Here is a 22,583-nt window from a genome sequence, read left to right on the forward strand (position 1 = left end):
CTGGGTACAGCACGGTCTCCTTTGGTGACACTTCTCCAGCTGTCCCGTAGGTGACACTTTCGCCCTCAGTGCGCTGGCGTGGGAAACAGAGCACACTGGGTGGGGACCCGTGATCTGAGCCGCGACCGAGTGGCCGTTTTCCTGGCACGTGGTTTCTCCCTGGGTTTGGCCGGCTCTTCTGTTCTGTCAGATAACAGCACTGGGTTGTCTCAGCGACTCGGGGACTCCCGGCATCTTAAAGATGTGTTGTGTGTCTGTGTCCCTGCCCGAGGTCACGCAGAAAGGCACGCAGACGGGAACAGGCTGGCAGGTCGCATCGGCAGTCTTGTGCCGACTTCGTGCTGGGAAGCGTGGGGTTTGTCCCTCACACCAGCGGTCTGCCCAGCGAACTGCAGCTTCGTGACCGAGGAGAAGTGACCTCCTTCACCCCATCTCCTGTTTACTCTGGTGCTGGCGCTCGCTCCTCGGGGTGCTGCCCCCACAGTGGTTTCCTGAGGACGGACCGTGAGCGAGCGCTGGCCCTGTCCTGGCCCTGTCCGGGCTCTGGGGGACGAGGACGCTTCTGAGTCAGGGAACAGCACCGATGTGACTTCGTGCTGATGACACATAGTGATTGTTTGAGATAGTGAAATACATTGGTAAATACTGTGATCACATCCACTTAATTTCACTGTTTTGAATAATTCTGTGGATTTTTAAAGGAGTTTTCATAATAATTCGCCTTTTGCCCACAGGTGACCGCCCACTTCACCGAGGACTTCTCACTGAACTCGGCGGTTTCCCACCTGATGGGGCTCAGCAGTGCCCTTCTGGTGAGTGGCCCATCTGTCCTCACTCGCTGGCGGCAGAGGAGGGAGGGGGCTTCTGCCACGGGGCGAGGTGGCCTGCCGGGTCTCAGGCCGGGGGACAGAGAGCAGGACCATGGTGTCANCTCTGGGGGAAGAGGACGCTTCTGAGTCAGGGAACAGCACCGATGTGACTTCGTGCTGATGACACATAGTGATTGTTTGAGATAGTGAAATACATTGGTAAATACTGTGATCACATCCACTTAATTTCACTGTTTTGAATAATTCTGTGGATTTTTAAAGGAGTTTTCGTAATAATTCATTCGCCTTTTGCCCACAGGTGACTGCCCACTTCACCGAGGACTTCTCACTGAACTCGGCGGTTTCCCACCTGATGGGGCTCAGCAGTGCCCTTCTGGTGAGTGGCCCATCTGTCCTCACTCACTGGTGGCAGAGGAGGGAGGGGGCTTCTGCCACGGGGCGAGGTGGCCGGCCGGGTCTCAGGCCGGGGGACGGAGAGCAGGACCATGGTGTCACCTTCTCCATGTGTCTCTGTTATCTTTTTTCTTTTAAGATTTTATTTATTTATTTTTAGAGAGGGGAAGGGCGGGAGGGAGAGAGAGAGAAAAAACTATCAGTGTGTGGTTGCTTCTCATGTGCCCCTCCCCCACAGGGGACCTGGCCCCAGGCATGTGCCCTGACTGGGAATTGCGCCGGCAACTACCAGCCATGAGGCTGGTAGCCCTGGGGCCCTGAATAGTCCTGTGACCCAGGGTGTCCTTTGGCAGGTGACTTATGGTCACAGAGACTGGGAACCCAGGTGTCCTCCAGGGGGCAGGTGGTAAAAGGACTCACGTCCTGTCGGTGAGGGGGAAGCGTGCCACCACGCCTGCATCGTGGCACAGACCACACACGTGCAGCACCAAAGTGTCCCCCCAGTGGAACCCAGTTGTGAAGCATTGTGTGCGTGGGTGTGGGTGTCCGCACAGGTGTGCGTTTTTGGAGACCGGCAGAAAATACACTGGGTTTTTTTTCCTGGGTGGAACAATTGTGAGCGGTTTTGCATTTCCCCAATTTCCTGAGCTGAGTGTGCTGTTTTTCTAATCAGGAAAAGGGAGCAAATCGTATAGAAAAATTAAATCAGAATGTTTACTCCCAGATGGCTCGTTCTGCCCCGGCCCTTCTCGCAGACGCTCTGTGCGCCCTTCCCCACGGAGGTGCATCCGGCGCTCAGACAGTTTGTCGGAGCTCACGCTGGGACGGGAAGCCCGCATTCCCCTGCACGTGGCCCTCTCCCGGCCTGTGCTGTGCGGGGGTCACAGGAGCCCTGACCGGTTACCCACTGCAGGTCCAGGCCCTCGCTCCTCTCCAGAGAATGGGGGATGGAGCTGAAAGTCCCACACTTCTGATCCTCACGGCTTGGCCTTTCCGGTGGCCGCCCCCCACCCAGGCGCGATTCAGGAGCCCACCCAGCGTCTCCCAGTTAGAACAAAAGACTCTCCTGTCTCCCAGGAAACCCCAAGGGGTTTGGGAGCTCCGTGCTGGGAACCAGGGGCAGAGAGCAATACATATTTTCCTGTTATTTCACACGTGTATCAGTGCATGACTAAACAGACCATGTATAATATTTGTGGTCTCTCTAGTCCCCAAAAATACATCCTGTGGGCCCTGACAGTTAAAAAACTGTAACAAGCATATAAAATGAAACAAACTAATTTTGTCACACAGTGTAAGGAGCACGTACTAAGCACACCCACATGGGGCTAGTTTTCACCATGACCAGCTCAGGGCCACGGTGAGGCATTCTCCCTGCAGCTGCCTGGGGACAGCCCGTCTCCCGTCCAGGCTGCTGGTGGACCACACACCCCAGCTCACGCCCAGGTGTGCTGGCCGCCCCTCCTCCCACCTGTCAAGCCCTGTGACATCCTTGATTCCTGCATTGGTTCCCCTAATGACCGTGAGCCCCCAGAGGGCAGAGACATTTACCCTGTCGGACGTAATACCGATATTCCGGGTACCGGAACCGTAAAGCCCGGCAGCCAATAGGCACGTCACAAATCAAACCGGGACGATGGAGCTGGTGAGCCACACCTCAGACAGGCAGTGTGTTTACAGGAAGAGAATGGGGGCTCGGAGGGGTGGGGGCTGGAGGACCTCCACCGTGGAGGTTTCCCCCTGCAGAGCCTGTCTCTGTCCAGCACTTCTCACTGGTCCTGGGCACCCAGGAGGCCCAGCGAGGGGTTCAGAGTTTCACGCTGAAGGAAGAGCACCTCAGATTCTAACCTAGACTCGGTACTTGGGTAACCATTCACCCGGGGCCAGGTTACCCTGCCTGTCATCCTTAGCTGCCTCCTCAGTCCCTCCGGCAAGAATGCCGCCCTCAAGGGGTAGCTGGGGAGCCAAATGAGTTAGTGTCAGGCTGAGGGCATAGCAGATGTTCAGTTAACGGTGATGTGCTTGTTGCTGCTGCTCAGGCCGTTGTTAGTACTGTCATTCATGGAGAGACTCCTCTGTCCAGAGGGTTTCTTCCGGCCGTGGCGTCTCCGGACTCGAGACATGCCCGCAGCTGAGCCTGCCCACACTCCTCCTGTGAGCCCCGGTCTTCACGCTGTGCTTTCCCTCCTCAGCAAGCTTCGCAGGGGCTTGTCCTCCACAGCCCCGAGTTTGAGGACGCTCTGGGCGCCCTGCTGGTGATGGCTGCTCCGATGGCCCCTCACATCACCTCTGAGCTCTGGGCAGGTAGGTGGGCGCGTCCTTGCCGGACCAGTTACTTTTCCCCAGACTGTGCCCAGGCCTCTTGCTGAATGCTACATGGGGCTCGGGTGTCCTCAGCCAGGGGCTCCAGTGCTCAGCACTGTCCTCGTCTTGTGCTCTGAGCAGTGGTACTTTCCGTGGTCACCGCTGCCAAAGGGAACGGCCCTTCCCGCTTCGGAACAATGTGCCCAGACCGATGCAGATACTGATGTCACTGCAGGACATCCTTTCTCACGCTCCAGTCCTGGCAGTCTCGTATCATGACCCCGTGCCACATGGTTGAGATGAAAGCTCACCTTTAGTCCCACCGTATGGACGGAGAAAAGGCCCCCGGAAGTGCTCTGCAGGTCTCCGATTCTCTCGCTGAGGCCATGAGTTGGGCCTCTCCCCCAAACTGCGATTCGTCAACCGGGCCCTGCAGCAGGCGCCTGAGGCTCTGGTGGGCTCGGTGTGGACGCCCCTCGCACCCCCTCGGAGCCCTGGGGCTGGCTGGAGGAGCTGTGTTTCCCACCCACTCCTGGGGGAGCCTGATGCTCGGGCAGGTGGGGGACGGGGTCCTCGGCCCAACATTGGCTGCCCCTGGAAAACCCACAGCAGGACTGGTCCGAGCTCCTTGGTCTCGGGACAACCCCTCGAGGACGTTTTACAGGGGGCACTGGTCATTCCGAAAGGCCGTCTAGACTCCGCGTCTTCCTTTAAGAAATAATGTGAACATTCTTTACTCTAAGCCACCTTCTTTAATAGCTTGTTGTTTTCTTTTTCTCACTTCCATTTTTTGTGATTTTAACATGGAACTACTTTTTTAAATGCTGCGAGGTTTGTAGTCTCTTTCTTGGTTGGAAGACAAAGAACAGAATTCATGTGCCGTTAAAGCGTTTTGCCGAATCAGCCACAGTCCTTCTGGGAGAGCGAGGGCGGTGCTGGCGGGGGTCTCTGCAGCACCGCAGAGTCCGATCCTGGCCACGCGGAGGCCCAGTGGAAGTGAAGTGCGCAGGCGCTGTGTGGGCGGCACTGCTGGGCTCGGCCCCCAGACCTGGCACTGGGCGGCCGCCTGTGCCTCCTGGACATTTAATAAAAGGGCTCGTGGGAGACACACTGCTTTTCTCCGGGCCTCTGAGAAGCAGCAAAACTCACAGCAACGCTTCCCAAACGTGTTGGCCAGAAGCCGTGAGATGTCACATGAAACTCATCAGTTCCTGAAATAGGTGCTTTGGCCATACACTCTGCAAAACACGTCATTGAGTGGAAGTCCCTGCTCAGCCTTTCAGAGACCAAGGTGAGCTGAAAAGACGTGGAACCACAAGAAGGAAGTGGTGAAGTGTGTGCTGTCCTGGTGGCTCCAAGTGACAGGAAAGCCACTGCTGGGCGGGTGGTGCTTTGATGCATTCTGTGGTAGTGATTTATTTAGGAGAGGGAGTTGGGGAGGCGGTGACAGGGACTTCATGAGGCCTCACGGGGTCTAAGAGTGAAGCTGAGCAAAGCCAATTGAAGCAGCATTCAAGATACTAGACAGACAGACAAACAGATGAGACATTAACGGAGCAGCTGTGAGACGCCTGGAAATGGCTTCACCAAAGGAAAATACAACTCTGATTAAAAAAAAAAATAACGAAGCCCAAGAGCAACCTGTTCCTAAGGAAACAGAATGAGCACAACGCTGAAAGTTTTCCACCGAAGCCTGGAGCCCAGTTCCGTGTGCCCTTCGTCCCCAGTCAGGGTGGGCAGCCCCTCAGGCAGGTAGGGGTGCCAGGGGTCTCAGATGTGTGCACTGCTTCGAGGTCAGCGGTCTCGGTCCAAGGCCTGGAGGGTCTCCGCTGACACTGACGAGCCTGCAGTTGTGTGGGCGTCCTCCAGCCACAGGCCACCAGGAGCACACTTGTGGGAATAAGCCAGGTTTATTCCCAGGGGAGTCCATGGGCTTCTGTGGGCAAAGGCTGAAGCACAATGGCTTGACCCTCTGTCCATTTCCTTGGGATTGCCAGGGCTGGACAAGGCACAGTGGGGCCAGCTGCCACAGCGTCCCCAAGTCCGCTGTGTGTGTGTGTGTGTGCAAGGGAGGGCCTAAAGATGGGCCCTGGGACACCTGCCGCCCACAGAAGCTGTGACCACCCAGCATGTACTTCCAAGTGGCTTGGCTACCTCACCAGCTCTTGGGGTGGGAGAGGGGTCTTGATTCAGTTCTTCTGCAGGAAGGTGGGCAGCAGCAGCATCTCTCCCAGAGGAGGGAACGGAAGGGCGTGGGAGTTGGCCCGGCTAGCCCCGTGTGGCAGCTTGTGGGCCTGTGCTTCCCAGTCTGTGCACAGACCTCTCCACGGGCTTCCCAAGGCCAGCCCTCCACCTGTGTCACGCAAATGGTAGGTGTTTCCACTTCCCTAAAAAGAGCAGGGAGGCACAAATGCCACTCAGGCCCCGGCGAGTTTCTGTTCCCTTGGTAGGAGGCCCACACCCACCAATAGGGAGACACTGGCCGGCCCGGGCCACTGTAAGTGAGCATCATGACTGCTCCAGGAAGGCCAGGCTTCCTCCTTGTTTTAGAGTGGAGTCTGTAAGGGGCTCTGCCCAGGACCTGTGTGTCCAGGGCCCTTCCATCTGCCAGGCACCCTGTACAAGGCCATGGGGAGGTTTTGGAGTTCTTACAGGACAGCTGGGTCGCAGGGCCAGCCTGCTGAAATAAAGGATTCTCTCCGTCCGTGACCTCTGCCTTCTGTTCGGATGTTAGTCGTAACAGGGCCCTTCTGCAGAGCGAACAGGGAGGTCCTTCCTGCTTCTGCCCAAGGGCACCGCTGTGGGAAATGCAGCAGGTTCGCTGGCGAGCTGGAGAGTCCCAGGGCCCACCAGGCGCAGGTACCTGTGGGGTACCCACTGGACCTGCAGGCCCTGAGGGGCCATCCCTGCCCTCAGGCTGACTGGGCAGCACAGGGCGACCAGAGTCCCCGACAGGAGCACGGGCAAAGCTACAACATGCAAATCTGAGATGCTGACACGGAGTCAGCATGGAGGTCCCCGGAATAACACAGGCCGGCGCCACTCTGGGCTGTCTGTGACCATCTGCAGCAAGCTACGGGGCCCGCCACTACGCACACAGTCGAGACAGTACAGCCGCTGCTCTGGTAGCGAGGCTTCCCCATGAAAGACACGGCGAGTCTGTGGGCCTGAGTGGGGCCCGGTCATGCCGCCTCCTCGCAAAGGGGCGCATTGAGTGCCTCGAGGTGAGCGGTCCTGAACATACCTCTTGGGTGATGTGTTATAAAGGGAAGTCACAAACCAGTGGGGCAAAGAATGTGTTGGATAGAATTGGGTTGGTGTTTTTTCACATTAGACACAAAATAAATTATAGATAAACTCAAAAGTTAAATGGGGGAGGAAATGAAACCTTGAAAAGAAACTGGAGGAAAAATCTTGAAATGATCTTACATCATGGGAAAACTTTATTTTTAAATAAGGTTTTATCTTTTCAAATTGCAAAAGTACTAAGTGTTCCTTTGGAAAACCTATTAAATGTTTAGAAAAAAGAAAGAAGAGTACTCGTACCTCTCCCCCAGGGGTTATCACTGCCACTGTTCTGACTTGTTTCCTTTCGACCTTTTATCTGTTCAGGCAAATTTTCAATAAAACCAGTGGTAGTTCAGCTTTGTTTTGCCAGGGTGGCTTGTACAAAGAAATATTCATTAAATATGTAATATTACCATCCTTCAAAATAAACATGTTTAGAAATGCTATTCAGTAGAACTTGATTTTTTTCCTACGTATTTGGCCTTTTACAGATTTTCTGCAGAGAGCATGCATTATTTTTGTCCTCAAAGAAAAGGAGACAGAAGCTCGTCCCTCACAGCCCAGTGTCCTTGGGGCTGACACGGGGGCCATCACCGCCTCTGTCCCAGCCTCGGCCTGAGCCCATCCCCTGAGCAACAAGCCTACCCCTCAAGTGCATCTCCTCGTCTCAAGGCTAATCACAAGGGGGCAGTGGGCAGGGCCCCCCTGTCTCCACTGCTCCTGCTGCTCCTGCATGAGGACCGTGCAGCTGGGCCAAGGGGCTGCCCCAGCATGGGCCCCTGGACACGCTAGTTGTGCCCCGGGACCTGTTCTTCTGGTGTGTGTGTGTGTGTGTGTGTGTGTCCTGTGTGTTCAGGTACATTTCTTGTGCCCATGAGATCTGGAGGCTTTGACACCTGAGCCTCCCTGTGTCGGAACCTCCTGGGCAAAGTCCCGAGCCCTGACCGCTGGCTGGGGCTGCCCCGAGTATATTGAGCAGGGAGCATGCTGGGTGTGGCCACCTCAGCTTTGGGGGCTGCAGCGTGAGGCCCCGTGGGGCGCAAGACTCAAGCACAGTTCTTGTGCTTCTGCATGTTCGACCCACCCTGGCCAAGGACCATTCTCCCCAGTGTGATCATTGGCAGGAACAGCTTCCAAGAGGAAGCTGGAGACCCTGCCGAGGAGGCTGGGAGGTGCTCTCTGCTGTCTTCAGCCTGTTGACTCCCCGGCTATGGGGAAAGGCCCAGTGGTGAGACCGCAGGCACCCATGGGCCAGATGGGAAGTAAGTGCAGCTCGGGCTCGAGCCCTGCTCTCAGGAGCGCAAGGTGTCCCTCCACCAGCAGGACTGCAGCGGCCAATGCCAGCCAGCAGCTGCGTCTTCCCAGGTGCACCCTCCAGACTGCGTACCAAGCTGCCCGTCACCTGGGAGGATTAGGCAGGCTGGAGTGTGTGGGGGGTACTGGGCAGGCTCTATACCCCACGGTGTGGCCTCAGGAACCACCTCGGTCCACTTGGCCCACTAGGTTGGGGTGAACGTTTTTCATCCAGCTGCCCGGAGCCTCGCGTGTGCTCACTGACCCTCTCCCTGGCCTTGACATTGCAGGCCTGGCACTGGTGCCCCGGAAGCTGTGCTCCCACCACGCCTGGGATGTCGGCGTGCTGCTCCAGCCGTGGCCCGCTGTGGACCCACAGTTCCTGCAGCAGCCCGACGTGGTACAGATGGCCGTCCTGGTGAGTGGCTCCCGTGGCTCCCGTGGCTCCTGGACTAGAGCTACCCTGCAAGCCAGGGAGTGGCGTAGGGATGGGGGCTGTGTCTTGTCTGTCTGGGAGGCCCTGGCAGGCCCCTCTGGCTGCCCAGCCCTCAGCCCGACCTTCTGTCAAGGCCCCATGCCCCGTGGCAGAACCCCTGTGCAGGTTCCTTCCCCCGTGACCTTGGTCGGTGCCACAGCCAGACACGGAAGCTGCAACACCACACAGTGTGATTCAGCTCAGCCGTGCCCATGTTCTCTGTCCTCTGTGCCCATGACGCAGGCCGTGCCAGATCCGAGGGACATGGATCCCAGAGGGACTGTCTTGGGGCACATGAGTTGTCATACACGCAGGGGGCTCATGAAGCCTCAAGGTTAGTGTAAGAGCTTGGGAGTCCAGCCATCCTTGCATAACCTCTAAGCCTCAGTTTCCTCTGTTGGAAAGTGGACGCGAACACGGCGTCTGCCTTTACCTGGCGTTGGAGGAACGTACTGGGACTGTGCCGGAGGGGGTCAGACCACTCTCGGCACACAAATGACAAACCCAGGGGCCTGAGAACTTTCCGGACACTGGCTCAGTGGCCCTGCACTGCAGCCCTGGTGTGATCCCCGCCCACCTCATAGACAAGGCTGGTGGGTGACTTGCCCCATTTCACGGGGAGGAAATGGGGGCAGAATCAGGCTTCGTCGCTCGCTTGGGAAGTGCTGGTGCCGCTGGAGTCAGCATCGCCGCTCCCAGAGTCGGCACGTTGGAAAAGGCATGGTGAGGCTGCGGGACCGTGGCTTTGAAGGAGGAGCAGTATTTCCTCTGTGGAGAAAGGGACCAAAGGCAGGGAAAGCACTTGGCGACACTGGGACAGTGAGCCTGGGCTGGTGCAGGGGCACAGCAGGGCGGCGCTGGAGAGGAGTGGGGGGTCTGCACCAGGGCAGGGCCTTGGGTGGGTGACTTCCCCACACGTGCCGCAGCTCCCCCGTCTGTAAAGTGGGGAGGTAGTGGCTGCGGGGAGGACTCAGGCCCACCCAAGGGGACGCGTGGTGGGGTGTGAGCTCCGACAGCGGGGTTTATCGACCCCAGGGCTCCCCACTCAGTGCACAGTGGCGGCTGGGGCAGGGAAGCCCAAGGGAACGAGGTTGAGGCCCCGGACCATCGCCACAGATGATGCGGAGGTGGCAGGGACAGAGGGCCACCGAGTGGGGACTGGAAACTCCTCCAATGTCTGACAGCTGCTGTGTGAGATTTGAAAGTGCCTCTTCCCCTTTGGAAGCCCCAACCAGAAGGCTGTTGTTCATTTAACCAGTGTCTTGTGCCCAGGGTGGGCGGGGCATGATCAGACCCTCACTCAGGAGGGACTGCCCTGGGTGAGCTACTCCGAGGCGTCCTAGGGAGCTCGAAAGCATGAGCAGTGGCCAGGGCAGCGTGGGGAAGCCCCCTGGGCGCCCACTGCACACCCAGAGGTCACGGGGCCTCCCCCAGGCTCCCCCTGTAGACAGCGGTGACGTAGTTCCCTGGGACAAACCTCACCTGTGAGTGCTGAGGGTCAGCCCCTGGCCCCAAGGAGGCGGCTGGGACGAGAATCCAGGCAGGGCCCCTGCTGTGCTGCAGCCCTGCATCGAAGGGACCATCCATTCCCGCCACCCTGGCTGGGAACCTCGACAAAAGCAGCGGAAGTAAGACAGCGAGCTGGTCACTTGTGTGAGGCTATGTCACTTCCTTCCCTCCCCAACCCAGGGGCTTCTGTCCTTAAGAGAAAACTGAGGCCTGAGGCCCCACTGCTTATTGGTCCGGGCCTGAGAGCCACCCAGAGCCTGTCCCCTGTGAGAGAACATGCTCTCCCCCAGGACCCACATCACGGCTGGAGGCCAGAGGAGGCCCTGCCCTGGGCCTCTCTTTCCTAAAAAAAAAAAAAACAGTAAGAAGAGAGACAGGAAGGCCAGTCCATGGATTCATTATCAAGTGCACATCCCAAGAATTCCATGTTTGGGGTTCCCAGGACTTCACAAAGGACGTGGCTTTTGTGTGGTGGGGTGGGAGGTCTCTTCCAAGGTCTCAGTCAACCCAGGCACGTGGCCTTGAAAGAAGGCAGCTTCCAGTGACTTGGAAACAGGAAAGGAAAGTGACCAGAGTCCTCCAAACAGCACTTCCGAGCACCCCAACTCTGGAACACAAAAGTCCAGCATTGTGGAGCCCGGCTTTACTTTGTTATAAAAAACCCAGCATTCAGGATATTTCAGGAAACAATGCTTTATTTGTGCCCCACGCAGTAAAGGAGGCTAATGCAACCGTAAAAATGACACTTAGTTCTACAGAACCTGAAAAAAATGAGGTGGGGAGCCAAGGACGTTCATTAACCAAGGAACGCTTGACGATGTGCTTTTGGTGGAAACCTGAGAATTCTTCCTGGTAACTTTTCATGACGCAGTGACTGTTTTTCAAGTGAAAAACAGGAGTGTTAGCGAAAGCAATCGAAGTGTTCTCACCTGAGCAGTGGGGGGCAGGAGGTGAAGGGCGGCTGTTCAGGCGCCGTCGGGGCCACGGGGCACTTCCGCGGTGGCGGTACCAGTTCGTCTTTGATGCCAAGTTGGTCCTTGCCAAACCCATACTCAGTGAGTGCCCACTGACGCCTGGAACTGTGCTGGTCCGTTCTAAGCCAGGGGAGTTGCTTGTGGGTGTAGGTCGAGTTTCCAGGTCCTCGCCAAGCACCCCCTTCTGGAACCAACCCTCAGAAAGAGAAGTGGACGGTGGTCCCCAGAAGTTAGTCCTCTGGAGGCCTCAGGAAAATCCTCAGTGGCTGGGAAAATCCTGCAGCTGGGTCTGAGCTTAGACGCGATCCCCAGGGACCTAGCCGCAGCCGTCACACGTGAAAGATTGGGAGCAGCGGGCCCTTCGCAGGAAGTGGGGCTGGGTTTCGGGCCACCTGCCCCTCTCAGGAGTCTGTGTCTCTGTCTTGTCTCTGCAGATCAACAACAAAGCCTGTGGCAAAGTCCCTGTGCCCCAACAGGTGGCCCGGGACCAGGACAAAGTGCACGAGCTTGTTCTTCAAAGCGAGCTGGGTGCCAGACACCTACAGGGCCGAAGCATCAAGAAAGCCTTTCTCTCCCCCAGAACAGCCCTCATCAACTTCCTGGTGCAGGAGTGACGTGCAGGGCAGGGACCATAGGGACCTCGGTCCAGGCCTGGGCAGCAGGAAGCAGTGCTGGCCCAGGGGCAGGGGAGACACTGATGTCTTGAACATTTGCCTTCGTGCCTGTGTGGTGTGGCCTGGTGTAGGGGTGAGGGTGGGCAGAGGAGGAACAGGAGCAAAGAGGGAGGCTGAGGGCACCTGACCCCTTGTGAAGCCAGCAATGTGCTGCTGGGTGGGAGCGAGAGTGCATGGGAGCGAGAGCACCTTGCCTCTTGAGCAGCAGCCCGTGTGCTTCTGGATCCCAGGAATCCCACTGCCTTTGGCACATCCAGGAGCAGGAGAGTGAGCTGAGCCACCACACAGGGGCAAGGGCAGCGTGGACAGCCACTTCCAACAGGGACAGAGCCTGGGCACCATGGCAGGTGGGCTCCTCACCTTCCAGCTCGGTGGGAAAGCCATTTGAGTCATGTCCGTGTACCCCGCAGGTGGAGTGGACTCTGGGAACCTCAGAAGTTGCTCTAAACTGAAAGGCAGTGTCCCCACTGCTCCTCAGCTTCGCCTCGCAGGTCACACCCTGCCCGGCCCTGCCCGGCTGATGCACCCGCCAGGCCTGCTCTGGGGAGAAGCACCACTCCCCACCCCGAGTGAGGAGCTGCGTTTGCTGACACCCCCTGGGGATATAAAATGTGCTGCCTAGTGAGGTGGAACCAAACTGCTCCCTGTCTCAGATGGAACCAACCGCGCAGCCCACCGCAGCCCACGCACGTGGGCCCCAGATGGCGATGCTGCCATTGAAACCGTCCCCAGAGCCAACCCTTGGGAAGAGCATCATGTCACTGCAAAGACGTGGGACAGAAGCCATCAGGGTGTGGCCTCCTGTGTTCAAGCCACAGCAGTCTGACTGCCAGGGATGGAAAGAGACCTGTGTTGTCAACATATCAGGATAATCCTGGTTTTATGTCCAGGCAGCAGTTCGGTGCTCTCAGCAGAACTGGCCAGAGCCACTGATGACTATTTAATGGAGAAAGTGGAGGAGAGTCTAGCCATTTTGTGATGCTGAAAATATGTGTTCGTTCCCTGATGGCGTTTTTCTAAAGTAGCCTCGGATGCAGTTTTCCCTGCAGTTCGGCAGTTAACAGAGGACTTTTTTTAATGTAATAAAAGGTTTGTTATGCGTAACTTCGGGACATCTGCGTGATCTTGGACTAGCCACCACATCCTCTCTCGGGGAGCTCATCGGGAACGGACTGAGGTGGTCCGTCACCGTCAGCGGCACTGGCTGTGGGCCAGCTCCTCGTGGCCGTCAAAGAGGGGTTCGTGGGGAGCCCTCAGGCTCATCAGCAAGGGCAGTTAAGTCGCTGGTTCTCAGAGTCGGCCCAGACTTGGTGCTGTGCCCGGTCCCCGTGCCCAGAAATCCCAGTGGAGTGAGCTGAGCTGCGCTTGGGCATCACGGAGCTTTAAGCGCCCCGCAGGAGGACCACCAGGTTAATGGGTGCACTCGAACCCTAATGTCTGCCTGGTCCTTCCTCTCCTTAGTCTTTGGTTTCGGTAGCATGAGGCTTGTCCAGAAATGGAACATGATGAGGTGAGCAGGGGAGATTAGCATCAGAGGGGGGGCAGGGGCCAGACCCCTCAGGCAGGTCTTTAAGACGCCCCCGGAGCTGGCTCCAGTGCGCACAGCGCCGTTCTGCCTGCCAGCAAATGTGTATTGAATATAAGCGAACAGATGAGCTTATTTGGTACGAGGAGTGAAGAGTGTTTTTGCTTGTCTTGTTTATTCCTAAAGTGAGCCAAGTGGTCTTGAACTTGTCAACAAGATGAGGGTAGGGAACCCTTTGCCCATAATCTGGCCGGAGCACCGGGCCAGGAAAGCCTCCAGGCTAATGGATTGCCCAGCATGGCTTTGGAGACCTTTTCCTGCAAGAGGACAAAGCTTTTGAACACCAGGGCTCAGTGGTACTGTGAGATAGAATAATGGAAAAACTGAATAGAGAGCTCTCCTCCCCGGGGGCGGGGAGGTGGGGTCGGAAATGATCTCAGTTCTTTATTAACAGCCTTCATTAGGTCAGCAACTGGGCCCGGCAAGTTCATTCCCACAAAAACCCTGGAGGGAGGAAGCATTCTCTCACAAGCGTAAGGAGACCCAGGCTCCAAGCTTCAGTGATTTGCTCCGTTTCCACAACTAATAAGTAGAGCCAGGCTCCAAACCCGTGTCTTCTGGCCTCCAGACCCCCGTACAGCCCCCGCTGTGGCCAGCGCCCCTCACCCAACCTCGAGTGACGTGTGACCATCAGGAAAGGGGAGACGTTGGCCGAGAGCCTGCCTGGGGTGCTCTTCCCACAAGGTCCCCGATTCTGGGAATCTGGGACACGCACCGGTGCCCTCTGGACAGTGGATGAGAGGCCAAGAGCACAGTGGTGGTTCCATAGGGCTGGGGTGTTGCCAAACCAGGGGATGACGCAAGCTCATGGTCAGTGCCAGCGTTGTTCCTGTCAGTGCACCGGGAAGTGCTGCCCGGGAAGCCCCATAGCAAATGGCACCACAGTGGCCACTCACGTCTGCGGAGGAAGTGAAATTGGCCCGTGAGACCCTGGCACAGTGAGTGGGGAGACCCCCAGCCATGCCTCACCCAGTCTACACACACCTGAGGGACCTGGTTTAAAAAACGGCGATTAAAAAACAACTGTAAACATGTAACTTTGCTCACAAATAAAGCAGTGTGCATATACAGTGCAATTTCGACCCTTCCGAAGAGAAGGGAATTTGCCCACACATCACCAGTTAAGAGCCCCACAACTGATTTTTTCCCTTCTGTTTGCTTGTGTGCGTTTCCTCATTTTTTGTGGCCATGTAGTATTTCAAAATGGGAAGAACACATCCCACTGTACAATTTTGTGAGGCTCCCCAGGAGCCAAGGACATGTCCCTGCGGTGTCCTTCTGTTCCTCCCAGTCGCGGCTGCCAATGGAGACATGCGGGGAGCTCCCTCTCACCCCTCAGCCCAAAGATCTTGCAGCCTGAGGACAGAAGGACGGAAGGTGCCACCCCTTCCTGGGACTTTCCTGTCCCCAGAGGACAACGCAACATGGCGGTTGTGGGCGCGAGCCCTGCAGTCGGCCAGACCTGGGTTCTGCAGCTGAGCAGCCAGGTCGCTTGAAACCTCGTGGCCTAGGCAAACCAGGGAACTGCCCTGAACCTTTGTTTCTTCAACTGCCAAAGGAGTAAACTAGTAAGGCCCAGAGGTATGAGACCAAATGAGACAGTGTGTGTGCAAAGCACGTGGCCTATTATAATCACTCAACAAATGGAAGCAGCCTATTAGTCTCGCCTGAGGAAGAATAGGCTGATGTCTGCAATTGTCTTTGGTCGAAAAAAAGGGAGAATGTAGGGGTAGCTGCATCCCAGGGTGAGTGCCAGTCCCGGCTGCCCTTGGCCTTCAGGGGAAGAAGAGGTTTAACTGGTAAACATGGAGATTCTGGACCCGGTGGCAGAACCTGCCTCGTTACTCAGTGTTCTCACCTCGGGCCCCATCGCCTGTTCCCTGGAGTCTGATTCCAGCCTCCTGGTGAGTTTCCGGGACCCCCCCCCGCCATGTGACAGCAGCTCCTCTCTGGAGCTGGAGACCTTTTCCGTACATGGTGACCCAAGGCCTGACGAGGGCCTGGAAGTTCCTGAACCTCCCTTAGGCCCCTGATGGCCGCTTGCTTCTGCCTGAGGACACGTGGGCTTGTGACATGGGAAACAGTGACCCAGGGACGGGAATCCAAGAGCTGGAAACCATCACCGTGAGCCCAGCCTGAGCCCGCCAAGGAGGTCTGGCTTGGAGGTGGCCTGGGGTGCCCANCCGTACATGGTGACCCAAGGCCTGACGAGGGCCTGGAAGTTCCTGAACCTCCCTTAGGCCCCTGATGGCCGCTTGCTTCTGCCTGAGGACACGTGGGCTTGTGACATGGGAAACAGTGACCCAGGGACAGGAATCCAAGAGCTGGAAACCATCACCGTGAGCCCAGCCTGAGCCCGCCAAGGAGGTCTGGCTTGGAGGTGGCCTGGGGTGCCCAGTGTGGAGGGGTTCCCTGGGCGGCCTCCAAGTCTCTCTCAACAGCAGCTATTGGAAGGGGACCTTGCAGTTTCCTAGGGGGGCCTCTCAGCTGAGTGGACTGGCTGCCATTCCGTGGCTCTGCTGCCTTGGCTTTGGGTTTGCTGACTGATGGCCTGAGGCCACTGGAGCAGAGGGCTCAGCCCTGTGGCTGGAGGAGGCCTGGGGCCAAGTGGGAAGGCCACCGGAGACCCGTGCAAGTCCAGGGCCTCCTGACAGGCGATGTCCAGGGAAGAGGGCCTCCAAACCAAAGCTGAGCATCAGAAATTGGCTTTGGGTTTTGTTTACAGGCAGTCTGGTTCCTGAACTGAGCACCCAGAGGAGGGGTTATAAGACCACCAGTGCACTCGGAAGTGTGCAGCCTGGGACTGGCTGCCTGCCCTTCCTGCCAGGCTAAGGAGGGGGTGACTCCTGCCCCCACCGCCTGGCCTCCTGGGCCAGCTGTCCCCAGGGGCAGCCAAGGTCACGGGTCACCCTGTGCACCAGCACCATACAAGGGGCTTTGCCGCTGCTCTCAAATCCGCATATTAATACCACAAAGTGGAAGTCGGGACCCACACCTGTACACAACACAACTGAAGCCTAGAAACATGTAGCACCCGTGCAAGTCACCACCGTTGACTGCTCGGGCCAGCATTCAGTCCCAGGTTTGCCGTTCTGTGCACAGTCCCTGCTTTCTCCATCACTCCCTCCTCCCTGCCTGGGAGGAAATGCAGCTTGTTCCTTCCGTCCAGGGGACTCTGAACTTGGATGGCCCCACAGGGAGGGGCCATCTCCTTCAGGGAGGGGCCTCGGCTTTTGCACCCTAAATGTGTTTGGGGCTTTGCCCACCTCTTGGAGAGTGGGTTGGGGGTAACTTCCTGGGCATCTTGGAATAAAGGGACCCCCACTGGCTCAGGGAAAGATGCCAGAGAAGATCACAACTGAGCCGTCAGCAACCAACACATGGCAGCTGGGGACAAGCGCAGCAACCTGTGACAAGGATCTGTGGGGAACACCCATGGGAACCCCCACAGGGAGAGAAGGCAAGCCCCAAAGCCTGAGAAGCCGTGAGTCTGTGGGCAAGGAAAGGCTCCAGACAAAAGCCACAGTCCCAGCAGAAGTGGGATGCCGGATGGAGTCGGAGCAAGCCTGATGCCAGGGGCTGTGGCGCGGGCCCGTCATGGGGTTCAAGGCCATGCACACAACCAAACAAGACAGTGCTTCATTGCCTTCCACAAATGAAAATGGGCTCATGCGGCCTGTGACTTGCCTGGGGCAACAGTAAGCGATGGAGTCTTTTGGCCCCCCAGTCTGTGCTCATATCATGCGCAGCGCCCGTCTCCCTACTTTTTTAAAGAAAACCCCGTACGACTTCCAGGCGAACTTCAGCTCAGGAGGTGAGCTTTCTCACCGGTGACCCCTGCAAAATGAGGGGAGTTCCCTCTCCTCTTCCGGCCTGGGAGAAGAGCAGGCAGATCCCATCTGTTTCCGGGCTGGGTCCCTGTCTGACCCCAGAGGGTGGGCAGCTAGAGGCTCTCAGCCAAGGGGATGAGTCTGAAGATTGGAATCTGGGGTGAGCAACAGTGAGCAAAGGGGGAGTCCTCCCAGGGTGCTGGGGGGAGGGGAGCGCCCGGAGCAGCCAGGGAAGGGCCAGTTCTGTGGGCCAAGGGCAAGCCAAGGGTTGTGCAGAAGGGTTGACCTCACCCCAAGCCCTCATCTCGTCTGCAGACCTGCCCACACGAGGGTGGGGGCTCAGGGATGATGAGTCCCTGGGGGGAGGTGGTGGCCAGGCCTGCTGGAGTCGTGGGCCTGGAAACGAGCACTCGTGACTCATGGCCCTGTGCCTCAAGCCCTGAACTTGAATTCCAGTTGTTTGACCTCTGGTAGAGTGTGCCCGTGCCAGACACACGGCATGCAGGAGCCGAGGCCTGTGCTTCCCTGATATCGGCACCAGCGATATTTACCATTTCTGGAGGACTCATTAAGTGCCAGCCCCATTCTGAGTGTTTACCACAGAAGGGGCCTTGCTCAAGTCCCCACTCGAGGAGGCGGCAGAGCCAAGACCCTGGCCCTGCTCCACGGCATAGCTTCCCAAAGGCCTCTGTGCAACCCAGCCCTGGATTTGTCTTCTGACTTTTATTTGATTTCTGACTTTTCTGCCGATAACCCCCCAAGTCCCCTGCCTGGCTCACACTTCCTGACCTGTGGCTGGGAGGACCCGCTGTGGGTGCGCACCTGGGTGAGCACACTCTGGTGCTCTGAGGCACCCAGTGCAGCCTGTGCCTGGGGAGAGGTCTGGGCTCCCTGTGAGCCTGGGGCTGGCCACTCCCAAAAAGCCATCCTCTCTGGGGACAGAACCTCCATCAGTGGGACCTATAAGTCAGAGGTCAATTTTGCTCAATTCCACATACCTCTCAGAGCCCCCCATGGGAGGGGCAGTGGGGAGACCTGGCCTGGCCTGCGGTCCTAGGCAGAGCTGCCCGGACCTACAGCAGCTGGGTCAGCACCTTCCCCAGATCATTCTCTCCTATCACGACCGAAGAACCTCACCTGGAATGACTGATGGGGTGGTCCCACCCAGAAAGGGACTCACCTGCTGTGCTTGCTGCTGTTGAGACCTCATGGCTGCTCTCAGAATCAGGAGGAAAGCCAGGCCTGGGGAGGGGTCCCCTTTTTTCGTCCGACACCGTGTGGTGAGGGCGACTGTGAGGTGGGTAGAGTTCGTGCCGCGGGGTCAGGTGGGGGAGGTGGGGCCACCCAAGGGGTGATGCCCTTCCCTGGGCCTGGCCTGCTACTCTGTCAGGGTAAAGGCAAGTCTCTTCCACCAGAAACGGCCAGGGCGGCCCGGCCCCGGGCAGCTGCCACACGGACAGGCTCAGAGAAGGAGCCGAGAGGAGGGAGCCCTAGCCAATGTCACCAAATAGCTCCCTTATCTGTTGATCACCGTTATAGACTGAATGTGCATGTCTCCCCTAAAACTCACATGTTGAACCCCTACTCGCCTGGGTGGTGCTGTTAGGAGGTGGGCCTTGGGGGGGCAGTAGGGCTAATGGAGACCCTGAGGGTGGGGCCCTCGTGATGGAATCAGCGCCCTTCTACGAGTCACTGGAGGTTCCTTCCTCTCCCAGCTCTCCGCCAGGGCAGGGCGCAAGCCATAGGCAGTCTGCGGCCCAGGAGAGCCCTCTCACCAGAGCCCGACCCTGCCTGCGGACACCCCGACCTCAGGCCTCAGGCCTCCAGAACCCAGAGACCTAAATCTCCGGGGTGATAAGCCACCCGGTCTACGGCCCTTTGCTCCACCGGCCCACACTACGAAACCACTATCGTCTCGGCCAGCAGCAAACAGCGCGAGGTCAGCTCCCCTGGTACCGGTGAGCCTAGCAGACCTCTCAGTTCCTTCACCGCCCGCAGCACCTCGACGGTGCACTGATGCCGTGGCGGCCTGCAGTCCTCTTTCACCAGAACAAACGTTCCCTTATTAGATTACAACAGACAATCTGACTGTAACCTAGGAACCCCTGGACCCCGGTGGTCTCACACCACGCAAGGTGCTTCTCGTTGCCATTGTCCAACCCCCGGAGAAGGGAGCGGAGGCCGGAGGAGGTTTTGTTCTGCTCTGTTCCAGCCTGATGGAGGGATGGGACGGGGCAGGGGGACGGGCAGGCTTCACCCACTTCAGCTCTTGGCTCTCAAGATCCCCCTGGACCTTGAAACCCAGCCTGCAGATCGGGGGAGAGCGATGGATGTTCATAAGGAGGTTTTTATGTGTCGAGTCTGGAAGAGGTGTGTGCGGGGGTTCAGAACAGGCCTCCCCAAGATGTCCTGCTTTGGCATGTGAGTTATTTTGAGCTGAAGGCAGTGGAGACCCTGCGGGCCCTCGAGGAGCTTGTGACTCGCTGAAAGAATTTAAATTAGGGGCCTCGCCCGTAATAACAGTTACCACCAGACAACGTTTGATGACCTTCCTGTAGGGCGGGGCAAACTTCCAGTCACAGGACATCTGCTCTTCTTATCATCCTGCAGTGACCTTCCGCCCTTCTGAAGGCCCAAGGGGCCCGACCCCATCCTTGGCTCAGACGTCATTTCCTCCTCAATCCCCCTTTCGGTCCCTGAATCCCTGGTGCCATGCGGGTCTCTGACGCTCTCGTGTGTGCAGAGTTCCCATACAGGTGTATGTAATTACCCTTGTTCATTTTCTCAGGTTACTCTGATCTGTCTCATGTAGATTTTTTTAATTTTTGAAAATACATTTATTGATTTTAGAGAGAGAGGAACAGAGCAGGGTGGAGAGAGAGCAATTGGTTGCCTCCCATATGTGCCCCAACCAAGAACTGAACTTGCAACCTAGGTAGGTTTCCCGACCAGGTATCGAACCTGCGACCTTTTGGTATAGGGGATGGTGCTCCAACCAGCTGAGCTCCCTGGCCAGGGCAAGGGCTGTCTTGTGCAGATTTAATTATTAGAGCAGCCGAAAGAACCGGGAAGGGTAGAGGAAGGTCCTTCCTCCCTCACACGTGCATCACTTCCGCCTACTTTCTCCTGGCCAGTCTTCGGTCACCTGGCCTTTGGGGGCTGGGAAATGTGGGCCCTGCTGGGCAGCCACTTCCCAGCAACAGCTGTGCATGAGGCGAGGGCACGCGAGGTCTTGGGTAGGCAGCCGGGAGCCTCTGCCACCAGAGCAACCTTTACCCCCAAACTCCTGGTTGTCAGTGTGAATCTTCTTTATCTTCCAAATATCTCAGTTGTCTGCTAACACCTGGGTTTCCAGGCCCCTCCTGAGTAACAGCTGTTTACTCTCTGAATCTGGGAGAGCTGCAAACCGTGGCTCTGAAAAAACTCGCGGTCTGCCAACAGCCGCCCAGCCTCTGTCCTGGACGCCGGGCCTCACTCCAGGGAGACCGGCGAAATCACAGACCTGCTTTGTGCTGCTTCATAAATGGCCAATTTTAACTCCAAAGGTTGGTTTGTTGGTCCCCAGTTCTCCCCACTCTCCTCCCTCCTCGAGGCTCACACGCCGGTTTTTGGAGTGTTCTGTTGGTTTGGAGGGTGTGGGACATTTGAAAGGTAGAGAAAGGCACGCTTCCCAGATGCCCTCAGGAAACCTGGGAAATTCCTCAGATTCCTGCTTCTCAAGGGTCAGGGCTGTTCACTCTGGGTGGAAACAGGACACATCCCTGCCTGCCTCACTGTGGCTTTTGTCCTGGAGACTTAGCCCTCACCCCCCACTGCACCCCCACACAGGCCTGCGCACACACAACACACAATCTCACACAAGACACATGTGCACCCCCCACAATACATATACCACTCACCCACGCAGCATTCATACATGTACCACACACACACCCTAGCGCACACATGCACCCACATGCACACCATAGTCAAGAGCCGGCTTTGGGGGAAAGCACCTGGCAATTTCTGTTTGCCTGGGAGAGCAGGCTGCACAGCGAGGTGCCTGGGGAGCTGTGGGGAGGCAGAGGGGTCCTGAGAACAATCAGAGTCGCAGCTGCCAGGGAAGTACCGGAGGCCCGGTTCAAGGTGGCCAGTTACACAGGAAGGCCCCCCACCCTCCCACGTGCTCAGGTGGGACACCGTCACCCAAGGTGCTGAATGGCAGGGGTTCTGTCCTCCACCAACAGCCACCGTGGCCGGAGTGCGCTGCATTGTTAGTCCATAAAAGCCCACTCCGTCTGTGGCTGGGGTCCCGTTTGCTGTGGCGCTGCTCACCTTAGTGGCAGGGCAGGTGGGGATGACAGGCGGCAGCGATTTCAAGGGCCGAGAAGCGGTTGCAGACTCAAGGTGAACCTCAACTGTGTGGAACAACTTTGAACTCTGATTCCCGCCCTCAGTGGGGTTCCCAGACCTGAGCAAGTTGTTAAACACAGCTCACGTTTTATGTCCTGAATGACAAAACTGGCCCAGCAATGCCAGCCGGAGGAGCACCGAGTGCCCTGGGAGGGCCATCAGCTGAAAATAGTTTGGAGACGTTTAGTAAACCCGAAGCTGCCAACCTGCCCAACTGAAAATCGGGGTTTCCTCTGCAGGTGAACGAGAAAGCCTTCCCGCCCGGCCTCGGCCTCTCGGTTAAGGCTTTAGTCCTGGACCCGCAAGCCTGGGCTGCTGCAGAATTGTGCTGAAGGTTTGGTCGTGGGGCAGTATGGGGGCACATCAGTCTGTCGCAGGTATGGTTCGTGTGTGTTTGAAGGTCTGGGTCGTCGGTGGCTGGGCTGACTCCAAGGGCTGGGAGTGGGGACCGAGAGGAAGGTGGCTCTGCGCCCCCGCTGTGGGTCCCGAAATGGGACCCTTTCCGGGACAGGACTGAAAACCAGTGGGTGATGGGATAGTGTGAAGACTGGCGAACTGTGGCCCAGGGGCCATGTCCAGCTCACCTCCTGGTTTTGTAAATAAAGCTTTATTGGTGCACTGCTATGACCCATTAATGATGAATGGGCCGTGGCTGCTTTTGCAGCAAAGTTGAGTGGTTGTGATTGATAGAAACCCTATGGCCCACCAAGCCCAATATATGTATTATCTGACCCTGTACAGAGAGAGTTTATTGACCCTTGGAAGGATGAAGGGGGCCTTGGCCTTGGGGGTCCCGCAAAACTTGGGATCGGTTCTGTTTCCCACCCGGTGCTCATGAGCAAAGCTGCGCCATCTCCAAGCCTCAGCTCTCTACCTGTGAAATTGGGTGGCAATGCTCGTTCTACCCAGGCGCTGTGGGTATTAAATAGAAAGTCTCTTTTTTGTACCTCTTTGTATTATCTTTAGTGGTTATGGGGCATCACCACCTGCACCACTAACTGACAGTCATCTGCCTTGAGGTAAGGTTGTCCCACCT

At 57.3% G+C, this 22,583-nt stretch overlaps 1 protein-coding gene across 2 annotated transcripts in view; it reads left to right on the forward strand.

Annotated features, from left to right (window-relative positions):
* LARS2 (leucyl-tRNA synthetase 2, mitochondrial) overlaps positions 1-14,359 on the forward strand; it is a 117,996-nt gene extending 103,637 nt beyond the window's left edge. For both annotated transcript variants that reach the window (XM_037030392.1, XM_037030393.1), the window contains 4 exons: positions 735-812; positions 3,416-3,527; positions 8,399-8,526; positions 11,501-14,359. In XM_037030392.1, coding sequence (XP_036886287.1) covers positions 735-812; positions 3,416-3,527; positions 8,399-8,526; positions 11,501-11,680 — 498 coding nt within the window. In that variant the 3' untranslated portion in view covers positions 11,681-14,359. The remainder of the gene's footprint in view (positions 1-734; positions 813-3,415; positions 3,528-8,398; positions 8,527-11,500) is intronic.
* The last annotated feature ends 8,224 nt before the right edge of the window (positions 14,360-22,583 follow it).

This window comes from Sturnira hondurensis, unplaced genomic scaffold (genome assembly GCF_014824575.4).
Source record: "Sturnira hondurensis isolate 20B ecotype Veracruz unplaced genomic scaffold, ASM1482457v3 Scaffold0020787, whole genome shotgun sequence".
NCBI classification, from domain to species: domain Eukaryota; kingdom Metazoa; phylum Chordata; class Mammalia; order Chiroptera; family Phyllostomidae; genus Sturnira; species Sturnira hondurensis.